A 20,429-nucleotide genomic window follows, 5' to 3' on the forward strand; every position below is an offset into this window, starting at 1 on the left:
CTTTTATTCTTTTTAGGAAACATTTTTATTGAACTACAATTATACATACAGAAAAGTGCACAAATCATAAGTGTACAGCTTGATAAATATTCATAAAGTGAATGCACCTATGTAACAGCACCCAGATCATGAAACAGAACACTGCCAGCACCACAGAAGCTGCCTTGAACTCTTCAGTCCTTGCAGAGCAAAAGATGCTAGTTGAAAAATGTGTAATTACGATTCCACTTCTGTAAAGTCCAAAAACTGGCAAAACTGATGGTGACTCAAGTCATGACAGTGCTTACCTCTGAGGAAGAAGGTCGTGACTGAAATGGGGTGCTGATTTCTGACACCAATGTAATTTTGCCCCCTTTTAACTTCATCTAAATGGAATCAGAGTATTCACTCTTTTTGTCTGGTGAAAGCTACTGACATTTGTACGTTAATTGCATGCGGTTGTTACTTTAAGTTCTCTTAACGTTTTTTCAACAAATTCCTTTGGGTTTCCCAGATATAAAACCGTATCTGCAACGTTTCCTCTTCCTTTCCAATTCACATATCTGTTTTTCTTGTCTAATTTCACTGGCTAAATCCTTCAACAGAAAGTTAAGTAGCCCAGGAGATGGTGGGCCTTGTTTTTGACTTTAGTCAGAAAGCCTCGACATTAAGACGCTGGCTTTTTTTTTTTTTTTTTTTGCTTTTTTTTTTTTGGTTTTTTTAGAGCCACACCAGAGGCATATGGAAGTTCCCAGGATAGGGGTTGACTTGGAGCTGGAACTGCTGGCCTATACCACAGCCACAGCCACGCAGGATCTGAGCTGCATTTTCGACCTACATCACAGCTCACGGCAACACCAGGTCCTTAACCCACTTAGCGAGGCCAGGGATTGAACCTGCGTCCTCATGGACTGAAAGTCAGATTTGTTTCCAAAGAGCCCTGCGGGGAACTCAAGATGCTGGCTTTTGGGCAGAGGTACAACGTCACTGAATTAACCATCATTTTCTACTTACTGAGTATATTTAAAAAATGAGTGCTCAATTTTCTCAAATGTCTTTTCTGCAAAGATGGAGACAGTCATATGATTTTTCTCCTTAACTCTTTTAATAAGATATTAATGGACTAATATTATTCTTGCATTCCTATAATAAACCCAACTTACTCACGACTTACCTTTCATATCGTTGAATTGTTTGCTAATATATTAACATTTTTTGTACTGATATATTCATAAGTGAGAGTAGTTTCTATTTTCTTTGGTACAATCTTTGTCAGGTTTTAGAAACAATGCTATCATAGTCACTTAACAAAATGAATTTGCAAGGCTTTTTTTGGTTTTTTTTGCCCTGTGAGGTTCAAGATTCTTCTTACAGACCCTGGAACCATTTAACAATATTGGGATTATTTGTGAAGGTTTGGTAGAAATAATACACTTGAAACACTTGGGTCTGATGCTGTTTTTGGAAAAAGAGTCCATTTGCTTTGAATTTCTGTACCTACTATGGGCCGTTGCAACAATTTGTACTTTTCTAAAAAAAGTTATTTTCTAATTTATTATATAAAATTATTCAAAGTAGTGTTATAATTTTGAAAATTTCCCTGTTTTATGGTTATTTCTCTCTTGTCATTTAAATTTTTATTTTTGCTTCTTCCCTTTTCTTCTTGAATAGGCTGGCTGATGGTTTGTCTATCTTGCTTTCCCTCCTTCCCCGTTTTGTTAATCCATTCCTTCTACTTTCTTCTGGTTTGCTTTTTCATCAAGTTTTCAAGACTTGACTTTAATTTTTAGCTTTTCCCATTTCTAATGATATAGTTCTAAAACTATACATTTCCTGCCACAATGGATTTTTAAAAAAATATTAAGTTTTCATCAGTCTTGTGGTTGTGACCTTCTAGTGTGCCTTCATTGTCTGTGGGGACACTGGTCTTATTCTCTTATTTCTTACAACAACTTTGAAAGAGATTTGACTGTAATCCTTCTCAGTTTTGATTTGTTTTTTGGTAAAATGAGTTTTTCTGTACTTTTAAGAGGGAGGGGTGCTCCAGGATGACTTTTCTTTGTTCTATGGCCTTAAAGCTCCTGTTTTATTTTCGCAAAGTGATTTAAAAGATTATGTATGTCTTCACATAATGCCCATGTATATTGGCCTTCTTTCCTGATATTTATCTGAACTCTCTCTTTGCCCAACGTGTCCTATGCGATTTAGATACTAATTCTAGCTAGGCTTTGTCTCATTAGTCTTAAGATGTATAAAGACAGGGCCCAGACTGCTCTAGCACAATCATCAGACCATATTATATTGCTCTGACACTTACCTGCAAATGGGGACCTGTAGAACTCCTCCCAGTTTCAGCTTCTGTTCTCAGACTGGCCCACTGCACTTTCTAGTGAGAAACTGTGGGCAGTGTTACAGCTCCATTCTCAAGGCTGTCAGAAACCAGCTGCCTGCCTCTCACTTCCTCCCACACAGATGCTGAAACTATGTTGGTCAGTGGTTTGTCCTTATAAAATTGTGTTTTCAGTTCATGGGAACACTGTGTCATCTAGTTTTATAGAATAGGTCTGTGGCTATCCTAGTTACACTGTATTCATATGGGGAGATTCAAAAATACACTGCTGCCACCATTTTCAAGTTTAAACTCTGTGAGATTTCTATTATAGAAAAGAGGTTTTAATAACAATTTTTGATGGTTATGACAGAAATTATAATTAGGAACTTATGTATCTCAAGTACTATGCTAAGTACTTTATGTGTATTACTTAATCCTCAAAAAAACCTTGGGAGTTAAATTCCTTCCCCCTCATTTTACCGAAAGGCAGGTTAGTGTCCAAGATTACACTGGTGAACTGGCAGATCTGGAGTTTCAATCCAAGTCATCTGACTCCAGGGCACCTCCTTACTCAAGTGACTCTCAAATATTATCAGGTCCAACAGTTTCAAACTATATGCCACTGTTGGCAAAATTTCTATTTGAATTTGAATATTTATAAATAATTATTTAAAGGTCTAATAAAATATATACACTAGTCAAATCTAAAAGCACTGTAGATGATAAATACGTTGAACTATGTTTACAACCTAATGAACCTTGTCTTTATGCAGATGCTCAAAAAAAAGTTTCTCCTATTATCTTCCAAAATATACCATACTGGGACTGGGGAGAGAACAAAGGGAACAGTTAAGTGAGACTTCATATTCCCCTTCTCATTCCATCTCCACTGCTAAAGAACCAAGTACATACATGAAATATTGCTTATAATTTATTTTATTAATACCTTTTTAAAATAAATAATTAGAAAAAGTTAGGGGTAGTTTCTCCATAACTCACAATGGCCTGGTATTTTGGTCAGTAAGCTGCTGTGGAATGTGAACATTCCCAGGTCCATAAAGTTTCACAAGAAGGCCTCGCATGAGTATATCAATTAGAATCATACTGTCATATATAAATCTTATGCTATTAAAATAATATAAGGAGTTAGAAATATTTCTTAATAGTTTTATGAAATACTTTGACCTTGGAATTCGCCTCCATTTATGAATACTGTTATACTACTAACTTTTTAAGCTTCCATCCACCAAGGGCAATTCAGGAAAAACAATCTGGGCTTTTTATATAGTTCTAAAGTCATTACATATATGCCATCTTAATTCCAGAAGTCTAAGAGATGACCTAGTTTGAGACATAGATGTCTTAATTTGTCAGGATTCAAACAGGTACAACTGGAATAACTCATGGAGGGATGATATATGTTGTTAAGCTTATTTTTTCCCCACCATCAGAAAACTAATTTTATATTTAATTAAAAAAAGTTGACTCTGGCAAATTGAGATTAAAAATTAGGCACGCCAATAATAAATCAATAATTTTTCAAAGTATTTACTAGATTTCCCTTGGAAAGTACCATTATTTAAGGGGGTTTTGTTTCCATTCGAGGAAGGAAATTAAAATAAAGAGTTAAATATTACAATACCTAAAACAGTGATACTAGTAACTTAGTTTTTTATACCAACATTTATTATCATCACGACTTTAACTTAAACCTAGATCTTTTAGTGAAAAGATTTCCTTCTCCATTTTAGCAATACCTTAATAATTTTGAATGTCATTAAGCAACAGAGATGGATGTAATTTATTAATAAATTGATTATTAGGGAGTTCCCGTTGTGGCACAGAGGTTAACGCATCCGACTGGGAACCATGAGGTTGCGGGTTCGATCCCTGGCCTTGCTATGTGGGTTAAGGATCCGGCGTTGCTGTGGTGTAGGTCACAGATGTGGCTCAGATCCCGCATTGCTGTGGCTGTGGCATAGGCCAGTGGCTACAGCTCCAATTAGACCCCTAGCCTGGGAACCTCCATATGCCGCGGGAAGTGGCCCTAGAAAAGACAAAAAGACAAAAAATAAAAAAATTGATTATTAGTAAAGAAGAGTTCTTTTTTATGTCCATGGCATGTGTAGAAGTCCCTGGGCAGGGATCAAACCCAAGCCACAGCAGTGACAACACTGAATCCTTAACCACTAGGCCACCAGGGAACTCCTAATTAAGATGAGTTTTTACACTAACCCCTTAACAGTCAGCTAGGTCATAGAATGAAGAAAACAAAATAAAGACAAGCAAAACCTAAACCACAGTCCTTAACTTCTAAATGATACATTTCTCTCCCACTTACCTGAAAATATAAAAATATGAATGACCATGTATGGAGCTACACCATTAAACTTACTTGAATGGTGCTAGTTTTTTTTTTCTTAAATGTTCACTTATTTAATTTGAAAAGATTAGAAAATCATCAGTTTGAAATTAAAGCAGCTAACACACTAACACCTTGGGGGCAACAAACTAAAAAAACCCCCCCCACAAACGGCTAAAAATAACTCAGTTATGAAAGTATAATTTACAGTATATCTCAGAAAAAAAAGCAAAACCACTAAATGTCTTTCCTTTCCGGTAAGACTGTTTTCTCTGCATAAAGGAAAACAACAACAACAACAACAACAAAAAACAAAAACAACTAATTATTTGAGATTGTAATCAAACATAACTGTTATTTGCCCCAGCAACACCTAAAATAAATGACCTGCACAGCACAAAACTTTCCCATTCACAGTTACATAATTAAATTACTTCTCCCTCAGTTACATAATAGTCTTTTTAAAACAATCTCTCTTTAAAAAATTATTGTGTTAGTTAAGCCTAGTCATTCTTGCTATGAAGTTAATTTCATGTGTATAGTCCACAAAAGTTTAATTGGCACATTTTACTTAAGAATAAGACAAAATAAGTCATCCTTCTTTCTAAAAATTATGGGATCATGTTTTCAAAGAATAATCCCAGATACTTAATTCATTAAAGCAATGTTCTACCATCAGCAAACTCTTTAAATGATCACTAAGTGTTCACCCGAAGATTATCAATGCTATATGAACTGTAAACTTCTTTTGAAGATTTGGGTCCATTTTATATGATACAATTTTGTATTGAAGAGTTTTTAAAAAGATGATCTACCTACATATAGTTAATCTGCCCCAAAGAACTTAGAAATATAGTATAAACATTTAAGAACCACAGCAGAGTCCACTGAGGCTCAAATTTCAGCAAAGATTTTCCTGAAACCTAGTACAAAGGTTACTGGCTCAAGGCCATATTCCAAAGTGACATCAGCACAAGATTCGATTGTAAGACTCTACCTCTTAGAAAAAAGAGCACACTTGGTTATACATGGCTTTTAACCTTGAGCTACAGTTATGCTACAAATCCCCCCTCCCCCCAATCTTAAAGTCAGTCATGTGGAGATATGTACATTCTCTGAGCAAGGTTTAGAGTCCTTGGTTTTCCAGCTCTGATGGAGATCTCGAAGGCGTTCAGAAGTCCGTGTGCTTACATTCAGGGCAGGATGAACTTTACAAATGCCACTTTCCTCCATTAGTGACAGGCCACAAATCCCAAAGTATGCATGCAAAGCATCTGAAAATAGAGGCATTTTTTATCACAACAGACATTCTTATTTGTATATGCTCTAAAATATTTTAGCTACTTTTCAGCCTATTACTACATTAAAAATAAATTTAGAGAAATACTAAATATAGTTTTTTAAATGTTTGCTTTCTCAAAGTCTCAAACGCAAAAATTTAAAAGTCAGATGATCAAAATCAGATGACAGATTATTTAAGAAAATAACACTAACATAGGAAAATAGTTCCTAGCTAAAGAAGTGACATTCCCAACATCCTATGTGATTAAAAAAAAAAAAAAAAAAAAAAGGAAGGGTAGCAGTAATATAAAAAAACTTCTCACTCTAAAGGGTTGTCCCTTTTGCTTACAATGAACTATGCTATTAATAAGGAATTTTTTTCCCTAAAAATCAAAATAAACAAACCTCTGAATCTAAGTAACATTAAATTACTTAAAAAAGTAAAATTTTTTCCTAAAAATCAAAATAAACAAACCTCTGAATCTAAGTAACATTAAATCCCTGCCAAATTTTACCTCTAACAGTTCCTAAACCATATATGATGCCCATATTTTGGACATCATAACTAAAAGAAGCTTAAGCAAAATAATCCATTCTGGAATGTTGTACCATATTTAATTTTCCTATTTTGGGTAACGTCACTCATTCTAAAAATATCTGACATGACAATGAAAACAAACTCAAACATTCTATTTGGTTACAAGTGTGTGTTCATACCATAACAACTTTTCTATACTGGCCTCGCTACAGTTTCCGGTCTTTCAGAGGGTAGCAACCTTCCTCCATTAAAATGGCCACTGAAATTACATGGCTGTTGCTTGCCTGAGAGCCTTATATGGACTTGTGAAGAGCTCAGAGCTCTGCGGTTATGGAAACACTAGAGAAAACAGATTTTGCAGCAGTCAAAATTTGTTTCTATTTTTGAACTGGTCATCGTTTATGGCCTCGTGAGCTATTAAAGTTCAAAACATCTTACTGAGTCAAACTTTGCCAAAAGAATTAAAGACAAAAGTTTTACTTATACAAGTGTCATTTACTTTTCCAAACAGAAATGACAGATAGATGTGCTTACTCAATGTTATTTGTGAAAAGCTTATTTCACCCATGTTAATCCCCTTTTATGTCTTTTTCAGAGATTGCTTAGACTTCTTCTGGCTCATTTTCCTCTAATTTTCGGACCTGAAAAAAGGAATTTGATGTTCCCTCCACCACTATATTTTTCTTGAAGTTATTCTAAAATTACAAAAGGTACAAAGCAACAATAAATTTTATTGCCTAGAAATGAGGAAACTTTTCTAGGAAAAAAATGCAATGGAAAGAGAAAATACACTCAGAATAACATAAAACAGGATCTTAACACTTTCCAGGTAATGTAAAAATACCTTCTTATATGTTTCAAACCTCAAAGATAAATTAAAAAAAACCTCCTTATCTGTAGGTGGTGATGTATTCAAGCACTTTAATAGATTTTTTCTTCATAATAAAACTTTATTCTTTTCATAAGTTTTTTCCTATAAATGTATATAAAATCTCTTTATGTTGAGTCTGCTACTAGGCTAATTTATTAGAACCAAGAATAAGCTAATTTTAAAAACTTCTGTTAAAATGATTTTCATAACAGCTCTGGGAGTAGATCTTTTCCACATAAATTCAATTTATCAAAGACTTTCTGTAGTCTATATGTATAGTATCTGAAGACATTGTAACATATCTATTAAAAAATTACATCCAAGTATTTATACAAAGGTTAAAGTTAGCAACTGATCTCTCTAGAAAAAGGCTCCAAGAATTTTCTTTTAAAAAAGCTGCTATAGGAGTTCCCCCTGGGGTGCAGTGCATTAAGAATCCAACTGTAGCAGCTCAGGTGGCTGCAGAAGCGTAGGTGTGATCCACAGCTGGCGTAGTGGGTTAAAGGATCCCATGTTGCCAAAGCTGTGGCTCAGATTCAATCCCTGGCCTGGGAAATTCCATATGCTGAGGGTGTGGCCATATAAAATAAATAAATTAATTAAAAAAACTGAAAAGCTATTATTGTAAACACTGAAAATTTATTTCAATATGTTTATATAAGAAACACTTTTCTAGAGACTGTCATCTCCCTACTCCCTTTACTTGTTAAAGCAGTACATTACTGGAGATCCTGTCATGGCACAGTGGAAGAAACACAAATCTGACTAGGAACCATGAGGTCACGGTTTTGATTCCTGGCCTTGCTCAGTGGGTTAAGGATTTGGTCTTGCTATGAGCTGTGGTGTAGGTCACAGATGCAGCTTGAATCTGGTGTTGCTGTGGCTGTGCTGTAGGCCAACAGCTATAGCTCTGATTCGACCCCTAGCCTGGGAACCTCCATATGCAGCGGATGAGGCCTTAAAAAGCAAAACAAAAAAGTACATTATTTTTTAAAATAGTACCATGCACTGATTAAAAGAAATGGAATCAATGCCAAAATAACTGGTCTCTTGAGGCACTTTTTTTTTTTTTTTTCCTGTCTTTCTGCCTTTTCTAGGGCTGCTCCCACGGCATATGGAGGTTCCCAGGCTAGGGGTCTAAATCGGAGCCATAGCCGCTGGCCTACGCCAGAGCCACAGCAATGCAGGATCTGAGCCGTGTTTGCAACCTACACCACAGCTCACGGCCAAAGCCGGGTCCTTAATTCACTGAGCAAGGCCAGGGATTGAACCCACAACCTCATGGTTCCTAGTCAGACTCGTTAACCATTGTGGCACAATGTGAACTCCACGAGGCACTTTTCAAACATAGTTATGGCTGTTATAGACACCAAAAATTTTAAAATATTATTTTACTTTAGAAATGAAAAGTACTGTATATTTTTAAAAAAGAAGCATATTTTGCATGAAAATACAAGTAAATGTGGATACGAGGAAATACTCCTGCTCAATTCAGATACAAAAAATATGATTCCACGAACCTTCTAGTTGTATTGATTCAGGTACATATTCTGACCATAGCAGTTCTATGACAAGAGATGAGCTAAAAAGGTTCTAGACTAATAATGAAAACCACGATTCTACTGCAATGTTGCCAAAACCATTCCTTGAATCTAGCTGCATTTATTTATAGCTAATATTTTCTATTTGTTTATCAAAAGTGACAGTGTTCTGACTTATTTTTTAATAAACTCCTGAATTGACTTTTTTTGGAAACTGTTAATTCATTTTGCTGTAGATGAAAACCTTAAGTGCAGGGCAAGTAGCTTGGAGAATGATGTTAAGAGGTAGGAGAGGAGCCAAATCTTGGGAGGACCCTGTGTGCCATGCCAACTGACTCTGAGAGCTAAGAGAGTCTTTGAATGATTTTAATAGATTTAATAGAAAAGTTTAGATTAGAGGTTCTCAGCCATTTTTGCATTCCTTTGAGAGCCTGAAAAGAGCTCTGGCCCCTCTCCTCTCATTTAAGTGAATGTACACACACACATACTCACAGAGTATCAATAGGAGGGGCACTAGACTAGAGGAAAGAAGACTGACAAGACCTTTGCAAAACCCTAGGCCTGAGCTTGGGCCCAGTGCCACTGAAGATCTGGGCAGGGTGGAGCACGGAAATAATGAGCTGGGTTGGCAGGCTAGGTCTGAGGGGCATGTGGATCACTGACCTTATTAGAAGATAGCATGCATTTTGGAATAAGGCCTGTCTAGTTTTGGAAAATAGCAGAATTATCCACATATTCTGAAAAAATGCCACTACTAATAAAGATTTTTGATAATTTCCGAAGAACTCATTTAAAAGTACTTACGAAATACAAGAATTCTTTGTTCTTCACATCTATGCCATTCCCGAGTTGGGAAGGCATGGAATATTGTACTGTCTGAATCTATTTGGTTCCTGAATTTTAGAGAGTGAACGGTTAAGAGTTCAGATAGCAAAATATTCATCTAGAAAAATAACCTGAATCTGCCCAAACTCAGAGAATAAGAGTATGGGCAATGAGGGACACTTGTATTTGGGATCTAAATTTTTGATTTAATGACTTGTGAAAAGATTAGGAACTAGTGTCCTTTTGGATTTAAGAGTAATTTATTCAACACAGCCCAACTGATAGCTAATAATCCTAGAGCTAACAGATGAACCAAATGATTCTATTCTGGACAGGCACCATTCACACCATTTGCCTTATTGCCTTAAATAAAATAAAACATTGCTAAGTGAAATATCTGGGGGGAAAAAAAAGGCAAACTATACCAATACATCCTGATAATCAAACCCTTCCTTTATATCCCTCACTACCCCAAATCTACCCTAAATTTAAACAATTTACCTTTTAAAAAACATTATTTAAAGTTAGTTTACAACTCAATAAATAAAAGAAAAGCTGCTCCATATTTGTACAAAAAATAAATTACCTGGATGACTATCTGGCCACTTGGCAAACCCCCCTACAAGACGATCTTGAGTTGATAAAATGTAATTTCTATTTTTCTCAAAGTTAGTGTATTGGAAAATTTTCAGGAGCTGAAATGACATGACAAACACAAATTTACTGACAAACTTTCATACTGATCTTTGGCTCAATTTTCATATATTTATCATTTAAATATGCTTTCCTTGAGTTAGGTAACGCTCTCAGAGCAAGCCTAGGGGACTTGAACATTTAAAATTATCATCACATTACCTTTTTTTAATCACCTTATCAAATTTACTCTCCTTTTCTTTCTTTCTTTCTTTTTTTTTTTTTTTTTTGGTCTTTTTGCTATTTCTTGGGCCGCTCCCTCGGCATATGGAGGTTCCCAGGCTAGGGGTCGAATCGGAGCTGTAGCCCCTGGCCTACGCCAGAGCCACAGCAACTCAGAATCCAAGCTGCGTTTGCGACCTACACCACAGCTCACAGCAACGCAGGATCATCAACCCACTGAGCAAGGGCAGGGACCAAACCCACAACCTTATGGTTCCTAGTCGGATTCCTTAACCACTGAACCACAACGGGAATTCCTACTCTCCTTCTCTTGACCCACTACTTCCTTCTTTGACCCATAACCAGTTAATTTCTTTGCATCACATTTTGCTACATTCAAAGCACCACTTCCCAATGTGTTCAACTTCATTATTTACTTTAAAAAGTGCAATTTTATCTGCCCATATTTTAACTCATATGATAAAGGCTTTCAAATTATTAATTACAAATTGCTAGTAACGAGAACTAAAAATATTTCAAAAAAGAGCAACTAGGTGCTACAGACAGTTTTGTTTGAGAATGATAAATAATTAAAGTGCTTTTAGTTGGGAGAGATACAAGGTGAGACATACACAATTTTACCATAAAAAAATTATACAGCTTAAAGATTTAGGACATGTATTAGTCCTTTTTTCTCAAGAACCCATTAAATAGGATAAAAAAAAAAAGGACAAGTCAAATTGTGAAGAGGAAAAGTCAAATTGTGAAGAGGAAGGAGTTTAGGGGGTGGTGGTGAGCAGTAGATTAGAGAGTTCAAGCAATGTCTGTAAGACACAGAGCAATTGAAAGTGTGTTACTAAATTCCAGAGCCACAAAAGGTATTAATGATTAATGAAGAAGCATAATTTCTCAAAAAAAGAAACAAAACTAGTAAGAAAGTTATAGTACAAATAAGAAAAAAATGTATTCACTTATTTTTATTTAATTAATAGAACATAAGGAAAGAGAATCTTTTTTAGAATCCCTGATGTGCGTTTTTCATAAAGTGTGCATGGATCATTACATAGAAAGAAGAAACTATAATCTTAACACTGCACTTGGTTTAGCAATAAATAATATTTACACAATAATAAGTGATTACTGGTTTTCAAATTTTAGAATCAACCTACAGGCAAAATATTAAATATTTAATTATTGTTATTGAATGAAATATGGATGTTACCTAACATGACACTATAAAAGTAAAAGGTAAACTGACAGAATTAGAAAGGGGAAAAGGTTCAGATCTAAAAAAAAAAAAAAAAGAAAAAAACAACAATTTGCTGGAAAAAAGAGAGGCCAAATTTTCATTTTTCATAGCTGTGAATCAAAGATAATGTCTAAAGGTGTTTAGGAATCAGCATATTATTTAAAAAGAAGAATGTAGGAGTTCATGCTGTGGTGCAATGGGATCAGAGGCAAATCTGCAGCACCAGGACGCAAGTTTGATCCTCACCAGGCACAGTGGCTTAAAAGGATCTGGTGTTGCTGCAGCTGTGGTGTAGGTCATAACTGTGGCTCGGATATGATCCCTGGGCAGCCAAAAATGAAAAAAAAAAAAAAAAAAAAAAAAAAAAAGAACAATGTAATGGATTAGAATGGATAAAATGTTAAAATCTCACAATGATACTCAAAGGGTGAAAAAAAAACAACCCCCCAAAAATCCTCTAAAACCCAATTACCTTACTGGTAAACTTTAGAGGATGCTAGGGAATCAACACACTGTACTGAATAAACATCATTAAAATTAAGAGAGAGAATCATCTGCCTTTCTCTGTACAACCACACCTCACGTCAAAGTGAAATTCTTCTTTATAAAAGAATCCTAGTTAATAAAGTTAGAGGGAATGATAAAATATCACCATTTAGCAATCCCCAGTTACATAATGGATCTAAGTAATGATCCTCAATGGATGCTAAAACCAATTCTGTAAAAAGATAATGAGATTTTTAATGCACCAGCACAAACAATCCAAAAGGAAATTAAGCAAACAATTCCATTTATAATAGCCAAGAGGAAGGGGGGAAGGAGTGGGATGGATGACGAGTTTGGCATTGGTAGATGCAAACTGTTACATTTAGAATGGATAAGCAACGAGGTCCTACTGTACAGCAGCACAGGGAACTATATCGGTCACTTGGGACAGAACATGATGGAAGATAGCAAGAGAAAAAGAATGTATTTATAGCCAAAAGGTGGACACAATCTAAGTGTCCATCAACAGTAAATGTGGTATATACATGGAATATTACAGAATATTACTCAACCATAAAAAGGAATTAAATTCTGATATATATGACAACATGACATAAAAAATTATGCTAAGTGAAATAAGTCAGAAAGAGAAGGATACACATTATATGATTCTACTTATATGTGGCACCTAGAATAGGCAAATTCATGAAGACATAAAGTAGAAGAGAGGTTACCAGGGCCTGGAGGGATGGGTGAATGGGGAATAACTATTTAGTAAAAAGAGTTTATGTTAGGGATGATGAAAACATTTGGGGTATAGATAGTGGTAATGGTTATATAGCACTGGCAATTGTAATTTACAAATAGTTAAACTGATAAATATTACATTATGTATATTTTACCAACATAAAAAATGTGAAAAAAAAAACTGATGGGGAACTTTATAATGGATACATCAGTTTTGACAACTCTGGAGCCCTCTGATCAGGAGAGACAATCAGAGATTATATGCCTCTTGATGTGATGCAACAGGAAATACACATCACTCTGACTCAATATTTAATGACAATATGGAATTACGGCTGATTTTTTAGATGTTATAATGACATTACAGTACCATTTTTATTTATTTATTTATTTGCTTTTTAGGGCAGCACTGTGGCATATGGAGGTTCCCAGGCTAGGGGTCTAATCGCAGGTACAGCTGCTAGCCTACACCACAGCTCATGGAAACACCAGATCCTGAGTGAGGCCAGGGACTGAACCCGCAACCTCATGGTTCCTAGCAGGATTTGATTCCGCTGCGCCACAACACGAACTTCTATAGTACCATTTTTAAAAAGCTATTTTTGTTTAGTGATTATACTGAAGAATTCCCAGATAATATAAAGAATTTTATCTGGGATTTGCCTTAAAATAATACAGCAAGGGGGAGAGGAGTAGGTAGGTGTATGGATGAATGAAGACTGGCTTTTGGGATGAAACCTGTTGAGACTGGTTAATGAATATATAAGTATACACTCCTCTCTTTTGAGTACGTTTGAAATTTTTCATAATTAAAAAAAATTTAAATGGTGCACCTGAGGAATGAATGGCACTAGAAGTGAGAAGAGAGACAGAGGCTGCTACCTTCATTTTAAATCAGTCTATTTTCCCAATTAATATCAACCACAGTATGAATTTTAAGAGAAAAAATTAGGATATTACATAGATAACAAAGACTTTTGTTAGAATACAGAATATAAGACCTAGGTGATATTTTTTAGAGGTAAAGGGGCAATTTTAAGATAGAGAAAACTTATGGATACTCAGTGGCTAATAACCTTGTGGAATTAGGTCTATTAGGTAGCAGAGATGGGGAAAAATATATGAACATATTAATACATTTCAGAAGGTTTACATAAATAAATTAATGAAAAACTGAAAACATTAAATGGTTTTAAAGGAATGACCCATGGTTTATCTTTTAAGATTAGTATCTTACCATAAATCTTTTACTGGACTGTTCCGACAGATATCTGCTCTAGATGGACTACTGATCAGTCTTAGTTACAAGTTTCATATGACACTATACCTACTTTTCTTACATAAGTTCTGGGACACTAGAGTTCTATAAGAATAGAAATTTTCAATGACAGACAGAGAGACAGTATAGCAGATAACTGAATTCTATGCAAAAACCATACAGAGACTAGCTTTGGCAGAGCAACAGGAAAAACTTTGTAGCCTAAACCTAACAATATTTAATGAACATTAAAAAGACCAAACCCTTTAAGCACAATTTTATTTTTATAACTTGCTTTATTTTTATAACAAATAAAGGTTTCTCATTTTTTATTATTTCTCTTACCTTTAGAGTTGCTCCCACCCAAAATGAATAACAAGTGTCAACAGGCTTATTAGGTCTTCCATGATAACCATTTTGTTGCCTCATTATACACCACCTCTTTATCCTGTTCAATTCTTTTTCTGAAAAAACTTCTTCTAGTTTACCCATGAGGCACAGTGATGCAATGCCACAAAAAGTTGATCCTCCTGTTAATTAAAATCACACAATACTTTAAATTTATTAGATGTCTAGGAACATAATACAAACTGATTGAAGAAAAAAGGGTTAAATAATTCTAGAAAATAATGAAATAAAAGTAACATTAAAATACTTTAATTGTAATTTTAAAATAACCACTAAGCAATGAAGTCTTCGATAAGAATTTGATTAAACAGAAAAAAATTACATATAAAGCTATAAGAACCATTTTCTTAATGTAAAAAAGTAAGATTTGGGAAAATTAAGAAACTAGTTCAAAATTATGGTTCATGGGAGAGTTGAAACTAAAATGTGGGACTGCTACTCCCTGTCTACTACTCTATCACCTGAGTCTGTTTTAATTCCCTTAAAGACAATGTATTCCTTATGAATTGAGAATCCAGCTGCTTAAAACTACAGACCAACCTTCACATATAAACTAGAAGCTCACATGCAGTCAGGCTAAGAAATGTAAGGAAAAAAAGTTTCAGCAAAGCGGGAGGGAGAGTATGTGTGTATTGGTAGGGGAGGGGGAAGGTGGAGAAGAAAACTGTATCTGGAAGTAGAGGCATGATATGTACCCACGCTCACTATGGAAGACTGAATAATGTCCCACTATGATATCCAGGTCCTCATCACTGGAACATGGGCATGTTACCTTATCTGGCAAAAGGGCCTCTGCAAATGTGATGGATGTTAAGGATCCTGAGATGGAGAAACTATCCAGGATGGGGTGTGCCCTAAATGTAACCACGTGTGTCCCTATAGAGTGGGGGAGAGGGAGATTTAACTACAATCAAAGAGGGGGCAATGTGACAGCGGAAGCAGAGACTGAAGTGATGTTATGACAAGTCAAAGAATGTCCACAGCCACCAGAAGCTGAAAGAGGCAAAGGAAGAGATTCTCCCCTGGAGCCTCCAGAAGGAAACTGCCCTGCTGCCATCTTGAACTGTAAGATGCAATTCAGACTTCTGGCCCCCGGAACTATAAGAGAATAAATTTGTGTTGTTTTACAGCCCACAAGTTTAATAAAAATGTTACAGCATTAATAGAACCAATATAATTACAAAGGAAATTCCTTTCCTTGGGAAATGAAAGATCAGTATTTTTTCCATAAAGGAAAAACAAAAACAAAAATAAGACTTTCCATTGGCATTATCTGCTGTCAACAACAAACGATTTGAAAATACTTCTATTTCCAATTTATTACAGCTTCACCTAGTGATGTATATTAATTCCAACTCTTTAAATAGATTGTTTCTAATATCCCATCCTGTAATTTTCCTTTCGGTGTTACATATCTGGGCTGTATTTTCTGGCAAAGAAAAGTGAGCATCCTCTCTAGAAAATATAAAGGAGCTATCACATTAAAAGAGTCACTGTGAGGAGTTCCTGCTTTGGCACACTGGGATGGGAGGTGTCTGAGGAGCGATGGTATGCAGGTTTGATCTCCGGCCCAGCACAGAGGGTTAAGGATCAGTGTTGCTGCAGCTGTGGCTTAGGTTCACAACTGTGGCTCAGATCTGATCCCTGGCGTAGGAACTCCATATGCCAAGGGGTGGCCAAAAAAGGAAAGAAAAAAATAAAAAAATCACTGTCAAAAACAGGTGGCTGTAAGAATCTTTGGTCTTCAGAATTTTTCCCGACAGAAAAAAAAGAGAAATATCTATGTTAGTCATGAGTGAATTAAAGTACAAGTAAAACAATTTATCATAACCTTTTAGAATAATTTCTATTAAGCAACTATCATTTTTTCCCCTTTAATGACCTACTATTTCAATTTCTCTTTCATTATAAGCTGGCCGCAACTTCATGTATTATTACATCATTAAATATAAAGCTCTAATAGACAGTATATAATATTTACAACTAACTGCCAAGAAATAAAGGAGTGTTTGTTACTCTCCAAAATAACTGATAGGATTTTATAAAGCAAACCAGTACAGTTCAAAATAAAAAACTCTTTACTTTGCCAAAATGACCAGATTTTGAAAGTGACAACTTCTGATGTTAATTTCAGCTCTGAGGAGCCAAACACAGTCATTACAAAGTTTATGATTTAAGTCAAAATTGATTTATCACCATTTACCCTTGAGAGGTTCCTGTCTAAAAAGTTCTGAAACACCAGTTCTGAAAACCTGAATTAAATGTACGATGTTAGAAGAGTGTTAGAGGCAGACAAAAACAGCAAGATAAGTAATATCTTGACAATAATTAAGAGACATTATTAAATAGCAGGCACAAGAACTCAACTAGAATACCCTTTTGGGGCTCAACAGGATTAGGCCAATGATTCCCATAAGCTTCAAAACACTTCAAGAATATCACATCATTATATTAAAGCACAATTTAAGAATTGCTTCTGATAATAATGATCTGAAAATGTTAAATTGTGTTCATTATGCCCTGGCTGAAGAAAGTATGAAAATAACCTTCTTTACTGAAGGCATAAAACAGTAAGAGAATATTAAGGTACATACAAATAAGAGAAAGATGTCTATGTGAAATTGTTTTGCCACGTAAAGTGTTAAGCTTCAGTTATAGGGACAATTAATGTACACAGAATACCTCAATCATAAAAATCACAACTGGAAGGGACTGGTTCTCTCTTTACAATCTACTCCAGTTCTTCCAGAAGCAGGATAAAGTTCTAAATGATAGGATTTACTTGTATTTTAACTTATTGCTCCCATGAAGAGTTTAAGATAATCAACACACATAGCTTAAGGAGAAAGCTAATAAGTACACCATTTTACTCTTAAACACCACATGACAAAGGTAAAATGAGGTAAATTCAAGGGAGTTGAATACTTAGATGAAATTAGGCCAAATAAAGTTTAACATTTCTCTTCTGATTTAATAAGTGTGTGTGTGTATTTACTTTTTGGCCACACCTGTGCCATGTAGAAGTTTCCAGGTCAGGGATCAAACTCACACCACAGCTGCCACCAGAGCCACAGCAGTGACAATGCTGGATCCTTAACCTGCTGAGTCACGAGGGAACTAAAGGAGTAGAGATATTTTAAAAGAATTTTGGAATCTAATTTACCCGAACTTTTTTACATTATGAATCTACAGAGAAAAAGTAGTTTCAATACTGGCAAAGTAGGAAAATCTAATTCTTGCAAAACACCTGAACACTTTACCCTAAAACTGTAGTATAATAAGAGAATCACTAGGATAAACAGAATCTAACATTTGATGATCATGGGCTAGAAGAGTATAATGTGGTTATTTAATTTTCATGACAAATGGGCTCCAGGCTAACCAGGTATCGCAGAAGCGCAACTGAATTAAAAAGAAAAAGAAAACAGTATATTAAAGAGTATTTAGACTGCAGAATTAGATAAAAAGCACAGGAAGAAACTTGATTAATATCAACCTGTAGCAGAAGTACACATTCCAAATTCAGCCTTCCCAGCTTCAGGATGCAGACTGGAACATAGGATAACTGATTGACTGAATATTTACTGAAAAACTACAATGTTAAAGGCATATGTACTAAGACCTAAGTCAGATATGATCAGCTTACTACCTAGCATAGAAGACACAGTAAACAGAGGTAAACGGCATGAACCAAGTATTACGGGAATATAGAAAAGGAAGAAACTACTTAGGGCTAGTGGGGGTAGGAGATGATGAGAGATTTTACAAAGAACGTGACAGTGGAACCAGGCATAGAAAGATGGGTAAAATCTGAAGATTAAGAAAAGGTAAATGAGGGAGTTCCCATTGTGGTTCAGTGGTAACGATCCCGACTAGGATCCATACGGATGCAGGTCTGATCCCTGGCCTCGCTCAGTGGGTTAAGGATCTGGCATTGCTGTGAACTGTGGTGTAGGTCGCAGATACGACTCAGATCCTGCACTGCTTTGACTGGGGCATAGGCTGGCCGCTGTAACTCCAATTGGACCCTAGCCTGAGAACTTCCATATACCATGGGTACAGCCCTAAAAAGCAAAAAAAGCAAAAAAGGTGTTCCCGTTGTGGCTCAGAGGTAGCAAACCCGACTAGGATCTATCTATGAGGACGTAGGTTCGATCCCTGGCTTTGCTCAGTAGGATGTGGTGTTGCTGTGAGCTGTGGTGTAGGCCAGCAGCTACAGCTCCAATTTGATCCCTAGTCTGGGAACTTCCATATGACACAGGTTCAGCCCTAAAGAGCCAAAAAAAGAAAAGAAAAGGTAAATAAAGAGAAGCCAGTGAAGGGGAATCAGTTCAGGTAAAGGAAAAAGAATATTAGAAAAGTCCAGTGTTGAAAAGGTATTTTCTCTGCAGCCTGGAGTACACAGAAAGGATCTCTCACGTGTGCGTCTACAAAGCTAGGCTGACACGGGCTCATGGAGAACTAAACTAAGGGATTTAAATGTGTCCAGAATAGTATTGCTAAACAAGGCAGGGTTTCAGGAAAGTTATGATGCTTACCTGATCTGTGAGCCTGCTAGGTAAGTTACTCAACTTCTCTGACAATAATTGCTGTGATGGTTTTCTACTGTGTTAAGCTGGCTAAGCTAGAATTGTTTCCCAGAACTCCCTTCCTTACATGGCCTGAAATAAGAGAAACCTGTGTGAGATCTGTAAAGTGGAAGTGAGGTAGCAGCCACTGGCCTGGCTGTGAACAGATGAAGTAATAAGGGCAGAGGTGCTGGGAGGGTCCTGCTTGTTCTTATTCTCCAGATACTTGGAATCCAAGCTCTGTTTACTTCCTGCTCTAGTAACCCCAGACCCACAGAGGATGCAGGAGCTATAGCCCTTCAGTCACATTCTGGGGGCTGGACGTGCCTGGCTTTCCAGACTCCCCTGCAAGGTCTTACTCATCCACCTGTGAGGGTGCCTCAGGAGGGCTTGTCAGTGGCTTTTCCCTGACCAACCAACTATCCCTTTCAGGCCCTTATTTCTCCATCTTCTTCCACAACCATGTAAAATCTTAGTCCTATATATATATTCCTAGTCAATATACACAGTGATTTTGCTTCTGAGTGAATGTGACTAATACAAAGATATTCACTCTCAGAGGGCTGGTGTGGGGATGAAATGAGACTAAATGGTAGGTGGCACAGAGCAGCTGCTTAGTAAATAAATTATGTTCCTTTTAGTCTGTAGAAGACGATAATCTGGTGACCTATGGAAGACTGGTGTGCCTAGTAAGTTAAAGACAATGCCCCAGGCGATTATAAAACCCCAAATTCTGGATTTCTGGCTTTTCTGAAATTAATGGTTCCACATTCCTGAATAACAAAAGCAGGCTTAGGAGGAAGAAAAGAGGAGAATGATGGTTTTAACAACTGAAGCTCGAGAGGTTGCAGTGATATCAAAGCAGATATGCCCCACCAGCAAATGGAAAGGTGGTATGTAGCTCAGAAGTAACAATATAGATTTGGAAACAAAGTTTGGGTGCCATCACCCCAGGAGGGTGGATAGAGAACCATCTGTTAGTTCATTCAACTATGTGACACATGTTACAAGTCAGGTGGGGGGGGGGGCAGGAAGGGAAATACAACAGTGAATAAAACAGGCCAAAAGCTCTGTTCACAGAAGGCATATACTATGTGGAGAGAGACAATAAAAAAAATTTAAGTGATAT

General features: G+C 36.1%; 1 protein-coding gene across 1 annotated transcript in view; it reads right to left on the bottom strand.

Moving 5' to 3' along the window:
- The window catches only part of PGGT1B (protein geranylgeranyltransferase type I subunit beta), a 54,143-nt gene continuing 35,029 nt past the window's right edge, over positions 1,316-20,429 (bottom strand). Inside the window, exons 7-9 of the mRNA XM_003123848.6 lie at positions 14,670-14,854; positions 10,316-10,424; positions 1,316-5,947 (exon numbers count right to left, since the gene is read on the bottom strand). Of these exons, the coding sequence (XP_003123896.3) occupies positions 5,766-5,947; positions 10,316-10,424; positions 14,670-14,854 (476 nt within the window). The 3' untranslated portion in view covers positions 1,316-5,765. The remainder of the gene's footprint in view (positions 5,948-10,315; positions 10,425-14,669; positions 14,855-20,429) is intronic.

The sequence above is a fragment of the Sus scrofa genome, chromosome 2 (genome assembly GCF_000003025.6).
Source record: "Sus scrofa isolate TJ Tabasco breed Duroc chromosome 2, Sscrofa11.1, whole genome shotgun sequence".
Lineage (NCBI taxonomy): Eukaryota > Metazoa > Chordata > Mammalia > Artiodactyla > Suidae > Sus > Sus scrofa.